Source organism: Tachypleus tridentatus, chromosome 2 (genome assembly GCF_004210375.1).
Source record: "Tachypleus tridentatus isolate NWPU-2018 chromosome 2, ASM421037v1, whole genome shotgun sequence".
NCBI classification, from domain to species: domain Eukaryota; kingdom Metazoa; phylum Arthropoda; class Merostomata; order Xiphosura; family Limulidae; genus Tachypleus; species Tachypleus tridentatus.
The window spans coordinates 133,079,043-133,096,039 of NC_134826.1; the positions used below are offsets into that span (position 1 = coordinate 133,079,043).

Below are 16,997 nucleotides of genomic sequence, written 5' to 3' on the forward strand. Positions count from 1 at the left end.
AGAAACTGTATCTTGTCTAGTGTAGATATTTTTAAGGTTTTTATGATAAAACATTTCAGTGTTCTTAATTATTACAATTAGTACAAAAGTATGTACTAGGATATGAATGAAACTTTGAAATTTTTAAACATTATCACATTTTTGTAACTTTTCCAATTTTAAAAACTTGTGCTTAAATATGTAAATTAATTAACATAACTTTTACATTCATGGCATAATTTGAGCAATCGTGCTTCTCAAAAGTACTAAACAACTTGTAGTTATGAAATAACTGATTGAAAATACAAACTCAAATAATTCCTAAATTGTGCTTATATTTTTTTTTAATTAAACATATATTGACAAATAAAAATATTAGTAGGTTTGCATCGATATAAATTGCACCTCAAAAACCTTTTAATGTTAAGTTTATATTTTTTGTTTTTGTTTTTACAGTTTATATAATGACCAACAATTTCCTTTCACACAAAATATTTTGCTAACCATGCCCTCCATGACCATTAAACTTCACAATAATCTCTGAAAATGGATTTTAAAAAGAACTACTACAATAACTATAAATTAGAAACATAAATAACCTTGTACAGACACTCTACAAATCAAATTTTAATATTTTTTTACAAAGCTCAGATAAGCAGGGATGTCCTTGGGCAGATATTACCCATCAAACAACTGGACCCTATGATTATACAAGTAATGTTTTAAATTTAATTTTTACTTTTTCATCTTTGTCCTCTAGTCTTTTTTATTCTACACTGTTGATTATAGTTAGTTACCATTTCTACTGAATAAATAATTAAGTTTAAATTTCTACTCGCCAAACTCGAGACAACAACAAAATTTGTCAGAGAGAGAAAGAGAGAAATGATGCATGATCAATTATCACACTTAACATATTCTCCATTTCAACATGCTTGTATGCATATGTGTATACCGATTTAAAGATTGCCCAATATTTTAATATTCTTTAAAAAGGTTACTGCTTATGTAGATAAGGGCAAGGGTGTAGATGTGTATCTGGATTTTCAGAAAGCATTTTACAAGGTACTACATAAAAGGCTTGTAAAAAATATTATCTATGAATATGGGAGGTAAGTTAGCTGTTTGAATAGAAAAATGGCTGAATGGAAGAAAGATGAGTTGTTATAAATGATTAATGTTCACAAGTGAGGTACCTCAGGGCTCAGTCTGAGTACCATTTTAATTTACATTCAAGTACCAGTTAGTGGTACGGCAAATAAAATTTTAGGTCGTATCAACAGAAATACTGAATACAAGTCTAAAGAGGTTATACTTTCATTGTATAGGAGTACCGTGTTCTGCCTTGAGCAACAAGACAATTGTAATATTAATCCTTACCTTAAGAAAAACAATGAATTGTTCAAAAGGGTTCAGAAGGAGGGCTATTAGAATAGTGCCTGGGGTTGAATAGTTGTCATACAAGGAGAGATTAAGATCTCTGAAATTGTTTTCTCTTGAAAAAAAAGAAGAGCTGGAGGGAATCTGATTGAGGTGTTTAAGATTGTTAAAAGAATCAAATGTGTTGACACAATCTTTTTTCATACTTAATGATAAAAATAGTAGGACTTGGGGACAGAAATATACATTTTAACAGGGGAAGAGTCATCTTCAGTTTGGACAATATTTTACTAACAGGTTGCTTTCAGATGGTGCAGATGCAGTAAATTTAAGCAAGTTTAAGAAACAGCTTAATAACTACATGAATGATAAGGGCTGGCTTTAAATCCTTGTTGTTGTTGTTGTTGTTTTGTTAATTTTAGTTTATTTTAGAGGACTAGGAAGTCTAGATGGACCAATAAGCTCCTTGTTGTCCCTAAACATTATTATATTATTTGTATTTATCACAATTTTTTATATCAATTTGAAACCAGGATGGGCAAGGTCCCCTAGAGTAACTTCATACAATGCCAGTCCTGCTAAAAGTAAATCTTATAAAAAATTTTATTAAAAGCTCAGTATCTGAGTGATTCAAAAGAAAAGTATATTGTCTACATTTACTTACACTAAATAAAACCATGTGAACATGGTAAAATACTGTTTTCTTAACTCTATGTTCATAAATATATAATATTGTTTGTCAACTTAATAAACATACTGAATTACAGTGAACATAATAGTATTTTTAATAACTACAAAAGATGTCAAAACCATCAAAATCTTTGCAATCATTAATGTTAGCTACTTTAAAAAGTTGAACAAAACTAAACAATCAAAATAAACAGATCTTCCAACACAATTTAATTTCTAAAATATTTTTCTAGTCATTAAAACTTGATCAAACTTTCTTCTGTTACAACTACCCTTACCCAGGTTTCCATTTTCCAGTCATGAAAAGTTTCATGTCCGCTACAATGTCATGAGCCTAAATAATTTAATAAATACAATTTTCATAACTTATGTATAACCTAATAAACATTTTTCCCCAAAAAAACATGAATATTTTTTATGCAAAAAGATAAACCAATTACTTTAAATGTTAAGGAGATTTTATATTGTTATGCAAATATATATGATCATATTTACAGGCCAATTTCTCTTAAGAACACTGAAAATCCAAACATTTTAAACAGAACTCCAGAGGTCACATTAATGCAAAATTGTGCATATATCACACAAAACTTATACCTGTACCCAAACACTGGCACACCAAATATACTGTAAGCATTTTTGTTTATTTACACCCAAGTCTCGACTGTATATCGGAAGTTCTTTTATATCACTTGATACAAGGCCTAAAGTTTTTCATTTTTCTGTTGATTTTTTCACATATCTGACAGTTAGCCAAGTGTTGGTAACACTAGCCAAACATTAGGCCAAACTATGAACAGGCCATCTGAACTGGAGTGAGTGAGCAGACTAAGTTGAGGGTTTTTTCTTGTTTCCCACCACTAATCTGAAGACACATGAAGGCATTCATGGTACACTTTTTAAAAACCCTAATGTGACCTTTGGGATTTGTAAAAATATAGAACATTAAGTCAGACATCATAACTGATAACCATAAGTACATAAACAGCTATGCTACAAATTACTGAAGTGAAATTAACAAGCTTAAAAAATAAAACTTTTACCATAAAATATTTTTTTTTCTATAACGACAAGAAATTACGCAATTTTTGTTATTCATTTTAGACACATTTTATAGGTTAGACTTATGTTTGATTAAATTCAGCATTCTATATTTTGTAAATCATTTCCAACTGAGAAATCTCAGGAAAAGAAAATTTAAAAAAGTTAAGAAGTAGAATAAGTTGCTGAGAAAACCTTAGAAATATGTTATTCAAAAACATTAACTGTAAAAGTTATAAAGACAAAATAATGTTAAAAAATAAAATTTATTTGATTTTTATAAAAGTTATCTGCCAGTTTCAAAAAGAAAAACTGATACTTCAGATGTATAGAATAGTAAAAACGTCTCAGAGAACTGGCCTGTAAGTGCATCCAAAATATACAGCGTAAACAATGTTTAACAGAAACAGAACTCCACTGTTATGTAATAGTTTCTGTTGTACTTCTCAGAGTGCTAGTGTATCCAAGCCAGAGATTTATTTTACAGAAAATTATCTATTAGTATTTATTTATTGCTTTTTTCAACTCATCTTTTAGCTTCATATTCAAAGTGCTATTGATTCTTTTCTCAAAGTTGTATAGAAGAAGAAAAAAAGATTCATTTCTTACAGTTACCTTAAACTTCAACTCTTAACAGTTAAAATCATATGATGAAAATAAACTTACAGATACTTGCAGTGACTGAAATATGTGCATTTCAGAAGGATTATGATCTTTATGTTTTGGGTCACCAATGACAATAAAAATAACTATATTGTTGTACAGTTCTTTAGGATCTCGACTGGTAAAGTCAGTTGGATCACTAATCAAGTTCATTGGAAATTTTTCCACAACATCCTGGAGAAAAAAACCAAAAACAAATATCAATGTTTATTTCCCATTTTTTTGTCAAAATAAAAATACTGAGAATAAAGATTTTAATAATAATGTTGCATGAAAATAATAAATAAAAAGAAATGCTATGTAATAATAGTAACCTACAATTATTTCTTGTTGCTTAGATAAGAGGCAGACCCAGCAACCCCATATTTGTTATACTACCAATTTCTTTAGTGAGAAACTTAAAACGGTCATAAACAGTTATAAAATTTAATGTTATCAAGTTATGCCTATACCAAGTTTTTAAGAAAAAATACATTCTCATATCAATGTGTCAATCTTTTTTTTATTTTTATACAAAAGTTACTTGTCATATTTTAAATTCATAAATTACTAAAATGCTCATAACAACTGAAACTGGGCCTTTAATACTCCTTCAGAAATCTAATTTTCTTCTGTAGTCATTACTATCCATTTGCTATCTTCTATAGAATTTGTAAAAAAAATGAGTTAGTATACATTAAATGCTCAGGCATTCAAAAACATTCTATTACAAGCATGAGAAATATTCTGCTACGATGGATTTTTTAGACTATCATGCATTCTGAAACTATTCTCTAGCCTAACAGGTTCTACTGTAGTAATAATTGAACCCTTAATATCTACTATTATCATTTATTATTATAATATTTAATAACTATGTACCATTTAAAATGATAACAAAACTTAAAGTTGTCTCATGATTTACTCTTCCACCAAGATTTTAGAGCTTCTCAGCCCTTATGTTCCTATTATTAGGTCGTTTTTTGTAAGATGACCGACTTTTGTTTAGTTGAAGAGTGACTGCAATTAGGATAAGTTAGATACAGTAATCTGACTGTATACTATCCAGTACTGACAAGAATGTTGTTCTTCTCTTGTCATCATGTTAAGTTATACTATAATTGTGTTTCTTTGGAACCCTATAAAAGACATGTCTTCAAAAGAATCGAGACTACTTTTTTGTACAAGTTCAAATTGGGAAAAAATACAGTCAAGGCTGCTAAAATCATCAACTAGACATTTGGACAACTCCTTAACAGACTATTTGACCTTGGTTCCAAAAATATAGCTTTGGTGATATGAACCCCAATTTAAAAGGTATTGTGAAAACTAACACACAAACTACAGTTCAGACATGTGCAGAAGACTTAGTAGTTTCCAGTGCAACTGTTTCTCGTCACCTGTCTGCAGCTGGAAAGGTTAAAAAATTGGACAAATGGGTACACCATGAATTGACAGAAAAGCAAGAACTGGTTAGGAACAAGAGGGAGTCATTCTTGAAATGAATCATCACCTATGCAACAACCGGAAGAGATCAGGACAATAGTTAGATGCAGGTGAATCTAAGACGTGCCCAAACATCTTTGCACCAAAAAAAGGCTATGGTGACAGTATGGTAGTCTGCAGAAGGAATTATCCATTACTCCTCTCTGCAACCAGGTGAAACAATTATAGCACAATCTTACTGTCAACAAATTAATAAAATGTATTGAAAATTAAACACCAAACATCCATCATTGGTGAACAGACATGGACCGATTCTGCTGCTAGATAAACACCTAACCCCATAACCAACAAATCACCATTTGAAAATTGAGACAACTGAAATATGAAATTTTGGAGCATCCACCATACTAACCTGACCTATCTTATTATCACCTTATCCAGCATTTGGAGCTGTTTTTCCACAACAAACATTTAGGAATCAGAACTTTATTGTTGAAGCCTTTGAAGAGTTTAGTTTCCAAAACAATGAAGTTTTATAGAGATAGGATATTCTCATTAGTATCCCATTGGGAGAAAAAGAATTGCAGAATATGGAGCATATTTTGATTAATAAAATTAGTATTTGTTAAAAATATGTTAAAAAATTTTACTTATACAATCAGCCACTTGATATGAAACAACTTAATATAAAATACTAAAAATTGTTTTTACAACTAACTATAATTGACAAAAACATCTTAAATACGTGTTTTGGCAAAAAAGATAATCAAAATATCTTACTCCATTCTCGTAATCAATAATCACAAGCCATCTCTTGTCCAACTTCATCTGCATCTTTTGGGTCCAAATACCATTGGTTTTCTCCATTTGAAATAAACGCCTCAACCCATCTTTTGACGTCTCTAAACCTAATATATTAAAAAATGATGAATTATGAAGAAAAAGGTAACAAAAAAAACTTTTGAAATTAATACATTTAAAGAATATTTTTCACCTAACCTGAGGTTTACCAGTTAATATCTATGCTAGTGTTGTGTCCCACCATTCAATTCATACAGGTTAACTGTATTTAAAAATAGCTTTATGTAAATGGTTACAAGGACAAGTCATGAGAACAAGAAAAAATGGTGTTTTAACTATTTGTACTCTTTTTTTCTGAAGCACATGAATACACTTGCACCTTAGTATTTCATTTGATCTATTAAATTACACACACACAATAATCTTCTACACATGCTCAAGTACCTTCTGATAAAAAACTAATTGCTAATTCTCTTAAAAAATTAGTAACATTTTAATACAACACTTATGTTTATTTTGTAATAAAATTATGATCCTAGTTAAATTTATACTTTCACATAACTGCCAACAAGTTTGTTGTGTCTTTTGTCTATGTTGTTAATCAGAAATCTGAGGGATAACCACATTATTTTACAGATCATTTTCCCAACATTACTATAATACAAGTTACAACTAACTAACATTACGACTCAGCTTTTACAGTATTAATTTTCACAATTTCATTCCATCACACACACAAGTCGGTGATCACAGAAGTACTATATCTTTACGAACCACCAAGTCAACAAATGTCCTTCTCTGGCAGTGCGAGCATTCTAACAACCTAGCAAATGATGCCAATTACAGCAATAATGCACAACACTGCCAACATATGTTAGTGTTCAGTCAAGTATCATAATCCCCATTATAACCAAATATTCAGACACATTACAAATTTGTCTTGTCTATGTCAATATTAAACAATAAAATATGATTCAATGAAATCCAGCTCACACTAACAAGGTATCACTTTTGTTAATTTATAACAACAATATTGTTTGATTTAAAAATACTGCTAGGTTATTTGCTAAAATCACTGAAGTGTGGTTTCAACAGAAGTGGTAGAGTTTCAGTTCTGTTAATTAGCCTCAATCCAAACAATATCAATAATTACTTCCATTCTCTGTTGAACACATACTTTGCATGAATGAATCTGGGTAAATAAAATTCTTCTAACTGTACAGATTAGAATGTTAATTAACAATAACCAGAAATAAACAGTAGTTACAGAAAAAAATCTCTCTTTCTTAAAGAAAGGTTAAATTGACTTTACAAAGAAAGTAAAAAAAAAAAAAAATTGTTTAGATGATCACAGCATATACAAGAGGTGGAATATTTTGTACATAGGGTAAAAACAACATCTTACACAAGTTCCAATTTGCATATTTAACAGATCACCACAACACATAGAAAATATATATATCCACTAAAGTGTTATACTTAAAGCCTTCCACAGACAATGTGGAAACATCTATATGCAAACAGCATTTAGTGAAATATTGTAGGAAACAGTTATTGTTTATTTCTGCTGTCACATCATCCAGGCAAGATTGGATTGGATTGTTTGGAATTAAACACAAAGCTACACAATAGGCTATCTGTGCTCTGCCTACAATGGGTATTGAAACCCAGTTTTTAGCAGTGTGGGTCTGCAGACATACCACAGTATCACTGGAGGGGCACCCAGGCAAGAACAACATGAATTTAAGTGTATGTTATTACAAAAAAAAATTTGAAAATACATAAAAAACTTATTTAGCATGTTGTATTTATACATATTATATAAATCCTGTATTCTCCGGGAAATATGTGAATGAATAACCCACATTATTTTTTTTTGTAGCAGTTATAAGTTATGTGTGTCTTTCAACAGCTTTTTTTTGTGTGGATCAGTTAACAAATGTTAGAATAAACTATACTACTGAAACATAATAACACTTCCAACAATTGTTAAATTTGATGCATTTGTCTTTTTCAAGAATACAGTAAGTTTTATAATTTTGTTGTATAATTTTTTTTAACCCTGCATATTTCACGTGTCTTATATTCAAATACTCAGTTTCGTAATTTCACATCCATAAATATTCAGTTGTACATTCCTCATTATTAAACTTACATTTTATAAACACACTTCTATCACATTATTATTTTCAATAAAACAGTAATTTATCACTAAACACTTAAACTTTTAACAATCTACATTCTTATTCAGTTCCTCCAATTACTTATAATTTACACAAAAAGGAGAAAAACTGTACCAAACTGAGGTCCTACAGAAAATGTTGCTAAATGTTCCACCAAGTAAGCTGGTCCTTCATCACTGGTGTCACTGTGCTGATCTAATGAAAACAATATTAATGAATTATTATGGTAGAAAAATGAAAGTTGCTTTTCTTCACCAGGTCATCAATCTCTAATGAAAATAAACAATAAGATGGAGCAGGAATCTAAACTCTTATGCTTGGAACAGGAGGGGGAACAATCAGTGAAATATTTAAAGATGTTAAACCAACAGAAGAAACTGCCTTATAATTATCCACAGTGCTGCTATATACACATAACACCAACAAGGTAAAAAAAAAAATGTAATCATTATAATTTCTTGGAATTTCCACTTTTTAACAAAAACAAATAACAACCTTATGTGCAAAACTAAGCAACAAATAAAGTAAATGACAAGTCAGATCAATTATTTTAAAATCTCAGAGATAAAAGAAAAATCTTTATGTTCTTAAATGCTTCTAAATACTATTACAAAATGCACAAAAGTACAACTTCCTAACAGATTAACTTCTGGTAAGCTCTATTTACAATTTTTTATTTTACTTTCAAACTTTTGATAAAATGTTTAAATATTATAAAGACTTTTAATTTCAATACCATATATTTCTGTATAATAATTATTGAAAGTACAGTGCACAAACACTAAAATGTGGCCATTAAGATCTATTCTCCAAATGGTAAACACAAGGCAACTCGAGTGTTATTAAACTGTACTCTTCCTGGCACCAGTCAGACTGATAGTTTTGAAAAACTAATATATGTTATCCAAAACACTGAAAACCAGACAATCCAAATTTCATTTGAAAGTACAAGATTTTGTATCAGTTGAATCCTGTTCTTCAAAGTAAATATTCGGAACCACAGCCGTTGTGTCAAAGTTATATGCAAGTTATACTGTAACAACAAGATGAAAAACAAAAAACCTTATCACAAATGGAAGATGCAGAAAAGCATCACAATAAACTCAAAGAATATTTTAATATTTTTTTACCAACCACTACTGTTATCTTAGTGTTTTAATCCTCCCACAGCTATATCCTTCAGAATGTCTCAAAATTACAATAAATTTGGAAACTGGTGCTTTAATGCTTTCAATGGTGATTTCACCTTTGTTGTGATGTGCATAACCCATGGAGAGCAAAAAAGAGCTGATGTGTGTAGTTTAATTATTAAAACCTATACATATATTATAATATTTTATCAGTGTTTATAAAAAATTACATTAATGTTGAATTAGATACCCACTGAAAGTTTTTGCATGGAGCTCATTAAAAGTTATGAGAAATTTAACAAAATTTAAATAAAGTTATTTATAAATACATAACTTTGCAATGTGACGAGTAAAGATTTATATCACATATAGAAAACAGTGGCATTACATATAACCCATGTTCTTCTGAAAATACCTGAATTGTAACCATTAGAATGAGATGATCTGGCTCCTCTCATCTCTGGATCTTTCACGTAGTGAGGGGACATTCCTTGATTACTAGATGAAAAATTAAACTCTGTAAGGTGAGAAATATATATAAATAACAAAACGTTAAGTCTCACAAAGTATAGATTATGATATAAAAGTAAACACAATAACTTCATTAGTTGTTACGTAAGTGCAATACATCATTCTTTATTCATCATTAGCCTGATTCATGAATGGCATCATAATGTCTAGTTACTGCAATACTGGAAGAAAAACTAGCATAATGACACTGGGTATTTGCCTAAGCAGTATATTCTGAAATCACATTTGTTAATAGCAAAAACTTTAACTCTTTCTATAATTAGAATGTTTACTTACAAACACAGTTTGAGAAAAATCTGATACATCACTGTTAAACATATGACTGACAGAATACCTTGATTTTTTTAAATATTCATTAACACAATACAACTAATAAAATATTTCATATTAGAAATAAAATATAATTAATATGTATATAAGCATACGTTACAGAAATGTCATCATTACCTGCTAATTTACAAACTGAACAAAAACAATCATACTAAAAATAAAAGATAATACAAATATATTAGCACAAAGTATAGGATTTTATTTATTAATTACCAATTAGCATAAAGCTAACACAAGCTACAGCATTTCACTTATTAACTGGCAATTATGGAAAAACTAAAACAAACTAAAGGAGTTTATTAACAGCTTTTAGGACAATACTAACACATCGTACAAGATTCTATTTATTAATTGTCAATTAGCACAATACTAACACAAGATACAGAATTTTTATTTGTTGACTACTAATTATGATAACACTAACACCTGGTACAGGACTCATGATGATGAGAAACCCACTTGAAGTGAATGTGTTTGGTTTTTGAATTTTGTGCAAAGCTACACGAGAGCTATCTGCGCTAGTTGTCCCTAATTTTGCAGTGTAAGACTAGAGGAAAGGCAGTTAGCCATCACCACCCACTGCCAACTCTTGGGCTACTCTTTTACCAATGCATAGTGGGATTGACCATCACATTATAATACCCCCATGGCTGAAATGGCAAGTATGTTTAGTGCAAGGGGAATTCGAACCCACAACCCTCGGATTATGAGTCGAGTGACTTAACCACCTGGCTAGGCTAAAGTGAAAGTGTATTCCAAAGATGACTGGTATGGGTATTTAAACTTTTATTAAAATAAATTGGAGAACAATGTTTCGACCTTCTAAGGTCATTTATTTTAATAAAAGTTTTAATATTCATACCACCCATCTTTGGAATAAAAGGTACAGAGCTGTATTTATTAATTGCCAATTTAGCAATCTGGAGAATAAAATTATGTATTCAAGGAATAATATTAATAATATTATCATATTAACATATAATAATGTATTTGCTTTGTTCATTGACAATTTAGTAATTCAAATAACCATTTCTTAAACAAAAATTGTTTTATATTTCATGTTATTATAACAGACTTAGATATCAAATGAAATCACCGATTCTTTTACCCCATAAAAATTTCTATCATGTTTTTACTCAAGCCAGGTTTACAAGTCTCCAGTGTGCTGTTCCTATTTTGGTAAAACGGGAATGGAACACTAGTTTACCATGAACCACTAACTTCTTCATACAGTATTACACTGATTCATAATGACAAAGGCTGTAACAAGCTGATATTTTGTTTTTTCTACCCACTTAGCTAATAATTGCTTCACATATTTAGTGTTTCAGGATTTATTCTTAACACAGAACAGCAGTCAAGAAAACTAAGTTATCTCATGTTAGTTATTCATGGAGTTACTGACACATAAATATCATGTGTTTTTCCTTTATAATAGATCACTGTAGTATAACTTATGTTATGAATAGATGCAGTCTGTGTTCCAATGGTAAACTATGGGATGGTCTGTGGTATCCACCCCTTGTCATAACAATGGCCCTCAATCAGATGTTCAAAGGGAGAAAACTTTGAATATAATGTACTGTCTGTCTTTTTTTTTGCCAGATTTTAGCCAAACTTACAGAGAACTGTGCAACCATTCTTAGAGCTTCAGATATATTACTCTTAACAGATAATTCTATTATTCCTTTGTTAGGGATATTCTTCAAATACATACATTATGTTTATCACTACTCTGACTAGCATAATGGTTGCACTGGCAAGAGTGTAGAGTTCTTTTTCTCTCCCTATTCAACAAAAAAAAAAAAAGTACTTGTTAAAGCATTTTAACTCTGAATTTGACTTTGTTTTAGTATAATAAATATTCTGATTATCTACACTTCATGTGCAGTCTTTCTTGTGTGTAAAGACTTGGTCAGAAGCAGAGAAAAATACAGATCTTATTAAATGATACGATGAATTATTCTGTTTTAATAGTTCTTTCCAGCTTCTCTGAGAAAAATCAGGACAACATGTGAATACCATAAGGCCTTATACCAATTTTCAATAATCCTATTTTCCACTACAAATAAACTTGTCTAAGTGTTCAACCAGTTTCTGAAAAACAAATTCAATTATTTTTGGTGATTATTCCACACTGTTATCAATAACCAACACTGTTTGACATCACAACAGGAACTGACCTCTTCTGAAATACACAGCCCTAGACAGGTTAATACTCAAGAACTGAACCCATGCAAAGATTTGAGAGTTTTGGGGACTAGAATAATTAACTTAAAACAACCTGCTGAAGGTTATGTTGACTTAATCATGAATTTCATAATCAGTTTTATTAAAACAATATAATACTTAAATTATTGTTGTAATAAACATTTCAGTCTGTGCATTACGGTATGAACCATTTTTCTGGTAATGATGTTTCAACTCAATCACATCACTAACTTATTTATACAGTGTCTAAAAATGAATATCCAAAAAATACCATTGAATAATTTTGTTATTTGAGATAACTAAAACTGAATATAAATACAAGTAGTAGGTCTGCAAGTTTTGTTTTATTCGTATTTCCTTGATAAACAAACTGTTACAGGAGATGTGTATCTTTATTCCACAACTCTGAGAAACTACTGGCTTGTTACAAAGAGCCATCTTCTGACAGGATGAAGCATCACCCCACTTTGCTCAAATTGTTAAAGTGTTTAAAGCAAATTTTCCAGAGTTGTATTGGTAGAGGAGGACCTATTAGATAGCCTCCTTGTTCATTAAATTTAATTCTTTCAAGTGTTCATCTCTGGGGCTTTTTTAAAACAAACGTCTACCATGACAAACCAAAAACACCTTGAAGAACTGAAACATCAAATCAATGATGTTATCTAATCCATCATATTATTGGGTTGGAAAATGTTTTCTTAGGACTTGAATGAAGAATTAAAGTGAATGATGGAAGACATGAAGAAATTCATTAATTGTTACAACTAAAATTTACAAACCTACTACTTGTCCTTATATTTTTGTTATCTCTAATAACAATAGTTTTACTAAACTTTAATTTTGGTATATTCATTTGATTTAACTTCAACTGCTTGTTTTTAAAATTGCAGCACTATAACTAAGATAGTCCAAAGTGTATATATTTTTAAAGTGCTGAAGAGCTGACAGTAAGGTACACTAATTTATTCTAGTTTTAATTCCAGTGTTATCTCACAACGTCTCAGGTTCAGAACTTAATAAAACTTTGTTATAAAAACTATGTAAAAAACATTTCAATTTTGCAGATCTCACTGTTTAAAACAAAGCATTGGCTTTATAGAAGTGATACTGGAAGACACTATAGCAATAAGCAATAGTGATGAAAAACACATCAAAAGAGATGGCACAATACCAAAAGTATACACAGATAAAAATGCTTGCTTATAAACACATTTTCCTATCCTTCTGATACTTTCCAGGTTTCATCTCCAAACTAAATAAACACCCAAATTTCTGAAACAGTTAAACCATAAAGTCTAGTTGAAACATGAAAGTCATGATGGAAAAGTTTATAATTATCATGAAGTAAATACCAATTGTGTTAGTCTAACTTGTCCTCCTTTTTTTCTGATAAAGTAATAATAGTAAAATATTTTACAAAAATAAAGATAAAAAATTAAATTTTCTTTATCTGATCAACTTTGGCATCATATTACAGATAAATTTTAATTTTGGTAACAAAAATTTGAGGTAAAATATTTTCACAGCTAATTTAAATACTAAACATCGATTACTTCAGACAGTAAAATGTAACAAACTTTAATTCCACTAAAACAAAGTTAAGATTACTAACATAAGTTTAAAAATATTTTAACATTAGTATACACTTTAACACTTACACAAGCACATTAAATAATGCCAATACCTTCTAACTTACTGTCAAGTTTCCAACACAAACAAGAGTTCAATTGTACAGGAATAACAACTGATATTAACCAATGCAACTTGATAAAATCAAACAGTATATACATACTTTCCAAGATAGAAACTTTTGATATTTAACCCCTTCAGTTCTTTTATCTGCATTCGTATTAACAAAAGTTCTATTTATATGTTATACTTATTTCTACACTTGTTTCTTGTTCTTTGCTAGCCCTTTGCAATACATATTGACATGCAAATAAAGTTGGGCAAATATTTAAAAAAAAAGGAAGATAGTTTTCCTCAATTAACTCAGACAAATATGTTTTGAAATATTATTGACAACCAAGCTATCTTCATAAATCACAGATGCTATTAATGGGAAAATGATTTAATAAAAATTAGAAATTAAACTGAATACATGATTATAAAGTTACAAATAAAAAGACAACATTACACATCTCCAGAATTACCTGTCCAAAATATAAGTACAATTTTCTCTAACAACCTCACAAAATTTGTTTTTAAGGTGTTTTTTTATAATCAACGTAAATACAAATTTAATTCTTATTCATCACCCTCTAAAGTTTCCTGATTAGAATGATACAAGTATCCTGGTTCATGAGAGTATGGCCTAAGATAAAATACCTGTTTCCGTTAGATTACATCACTGATGGGTGTGCCTTGACCAACTAGTATAAATGTAACTTTCAACTCCAGTAGTTTGCTATAATAGCATATGTTCAACAGTCAGTCTTTCTAACACTGTTGTGGTTCTAACAAAAGGTCTTTAATATTATATACTTTCCTTTCTATGTTTATTATACACAGGTAAATTTCCAGTTTCTTAAAACAAAGGAAAGAAATACAACGTATGCACTTAACTTACTTTTAAGTTCCTAGAAACTATTTTATTTCAGGATTTATTTCATGTTTCATTATTTAAATGGTTTTTCTCATATTATTCAGTTGAGTCAACTTATCATACAGATGGGGGAGAGAAAAAAAAATGGTTATTTTGTTTCCCATTACTAAACTTGTTTCTCATACACAGACCTATTTTTCCCACTTGCATATACTTAAACTATATTTTGTCACTAGATCATGATGCATTTGATGTCCTTAAAAGGTTATTGAAAGCATTTACCAGTTAAATTGGTGCAAGAAAATACAAAAGTCCTGTTGAAAATAAGAATCTTATAAACTTGTGTAAACTATTAAAATAATTCGCTGCATATTCTGACATACGAGCTTTTACCATCTTTATGTTCAATTCTATCAATAAAAGTAAGAACCTACTCAAAATTTAGTTGTACATAACACATTAGAAACAAGTTATATTCTGTAAACTTGTAGTTTGTAGACTTAACATTAAAAAAGTTAAATGTTATATATAATTGTTTATATATTTTATAGAGGGGGTTATGTAATGAGTTAAAGATAAATCAGACGGACAAAGTTAAAAACTAACACGAAAACATTCTCTAGAACTGTAATATACGCATACGTTTATTATCTGTCAGGTTCATCAGTATTTAAAAAGAAAAGGTAAAATATGCACCACAACACCAAACCATAATAGCCTCTACTAACTACACGGTGCATAATAAAATCGTAACTATTCTCAAGACGGCTGGTATGGGTATCAACACTTATTAAAAGAAAGTACAGAACAACGATTCGACCTTCTTACGTCATCTTCAGGTTCTTTGTTTACCTGAAGATGACGTAAGAAGGTCGAATCGTTGTTCTGTACTTTCTTTTAATAAGTGTTAATACCCATACCAGCCATCTTGAGAATACATTTTTACTTCAAGTGGGTTTCTCGTCATCACGAATTAAAATCATAACTAACATACAGCGATATTAATGTAACTATGAAACAAGATATCTGGTTTAAACTAGTTTACTAACATAGCCTCGTGTTTAATGAACACAAACTTTAAAAAACAAAACCCACATTACACGCAAAAAAATACCGAAAAACTATCTGCACTTTTACACCAGTGACCACAAAAAAAACCTACATTTACAACATTGAACATGCTAAAACCTACACTCAAAACGACACCACTATATTTGGAAGTTAATACACACGCTGTGTTACGTCAACTGGCTTTAAGCCTACTTATAACACCTGCGATGTTTCATAAAACCTGTAACCACCAGTACAGCTCAGCGATCAATTCTTTGTTATCACTCCTACCACATTTGTATAAATCATACGCAGCAACAAATATATATATATATATACATATACATTCCTGTGTAATAAACTCAAATTAACTAACAAGTACTGAATACCAGTAATAAAAACAAAAACATGTATATCAAACATTTCGCGAGCAAGCGAAATAAGGACATCGGTCATCTTTCACTGTTCTGACTACAAAATGTATTTCAAAACGGCTAAAGATGACCTAAGAAGGTCGAAATGTTGTTCTTTGCTTTATTGGTAAAAGTATTAATACCCATACCAGCCGTCCCGAGATACATTTTTACTTCAAGTGAGTTTCTTGTCAACTCGAGTTCCGACTACAAAAGTTGCCATGCGCTTTCTGTTCAAGGTCAGACGTGGGTGGAGACTTTCATTTTTAGTTTTGTGTTCACTGCCAAACGCCCTTTCGTCTGAGGTTTGGTAAACCTTTTTTTTTTAACCATAAAATACTACCTTCAAATTTTCTATTAGTATAATACTCCTGAAGAATGCAAAACGCCTATAATACACAGTTACTCAACTAATGGAAGACTATTAAGTAAACACTTTTTTAAAAAACCATATTACACCGTTATTTTATTAACGCCATACTGGTACTTTAGAAAATGTCAACTGTGACTTTTTTTTCTTCGCCCTTCATTTACCAGGAGTATTGAAGCGTGCGACGTTTCGGCTTTTAAGTGTATACCTTCATCTGGTCGCAAACTGGACTAAATTATGCACAATGATCGTTTC

At 30.1% G+C, this 16,997-nt stretch overlaps 1 protein-coding gene across 30 annotated transcripts in view; it reads right to left on the reverse strand.

Annotated features, from left to right (window-relative positions):
• The window catches only part of LOC143245143 (epidermal growth factor receptor kinase substrate 8-like), a 96,645-nt gene that overhangs the window by 48,369 nt on the left and 31,279 nt on the right, over positions 1-16,997 (reverse strand). For 26 of the 30 annotated variants that reach the window (XM_076491118.1, XM_076491108.1, XM_076491099.1 and 23 more), the window contains 5 exons: positions 9,708-9,790; positions 8,277-8,357; positions 5,959-6,086; positions 3,757-3,927; positions 2,328-2,383 (listed from right to left, as the gene is read on the reverse strand). In XM_076491118.1, coding sequence (XP_076347233.1) covers positions 2,328-2,383; positions 3,757-3,927; positions 5,959-6,086; positions 8,277-8,357; positions 9,708-9,780 — 509 coding nt within the window. In that variant the 5' untranslated portion in view covers positions 9,781-9,790. Of the gene's footprint in view, positions 1-2,327; positions 2,384-3,756; positions 3,928-5,958; positions 6,087-8,276; positions 8,358-9,707; positions 9,810-11,870; positions 11,915-16,997 lie in introns of those variants that run through there. The other 4 variants (XM_076491103.1, XM_076491117.1, XM_076491116.1 and 1 more) reach the window with 2 other exon arrangements.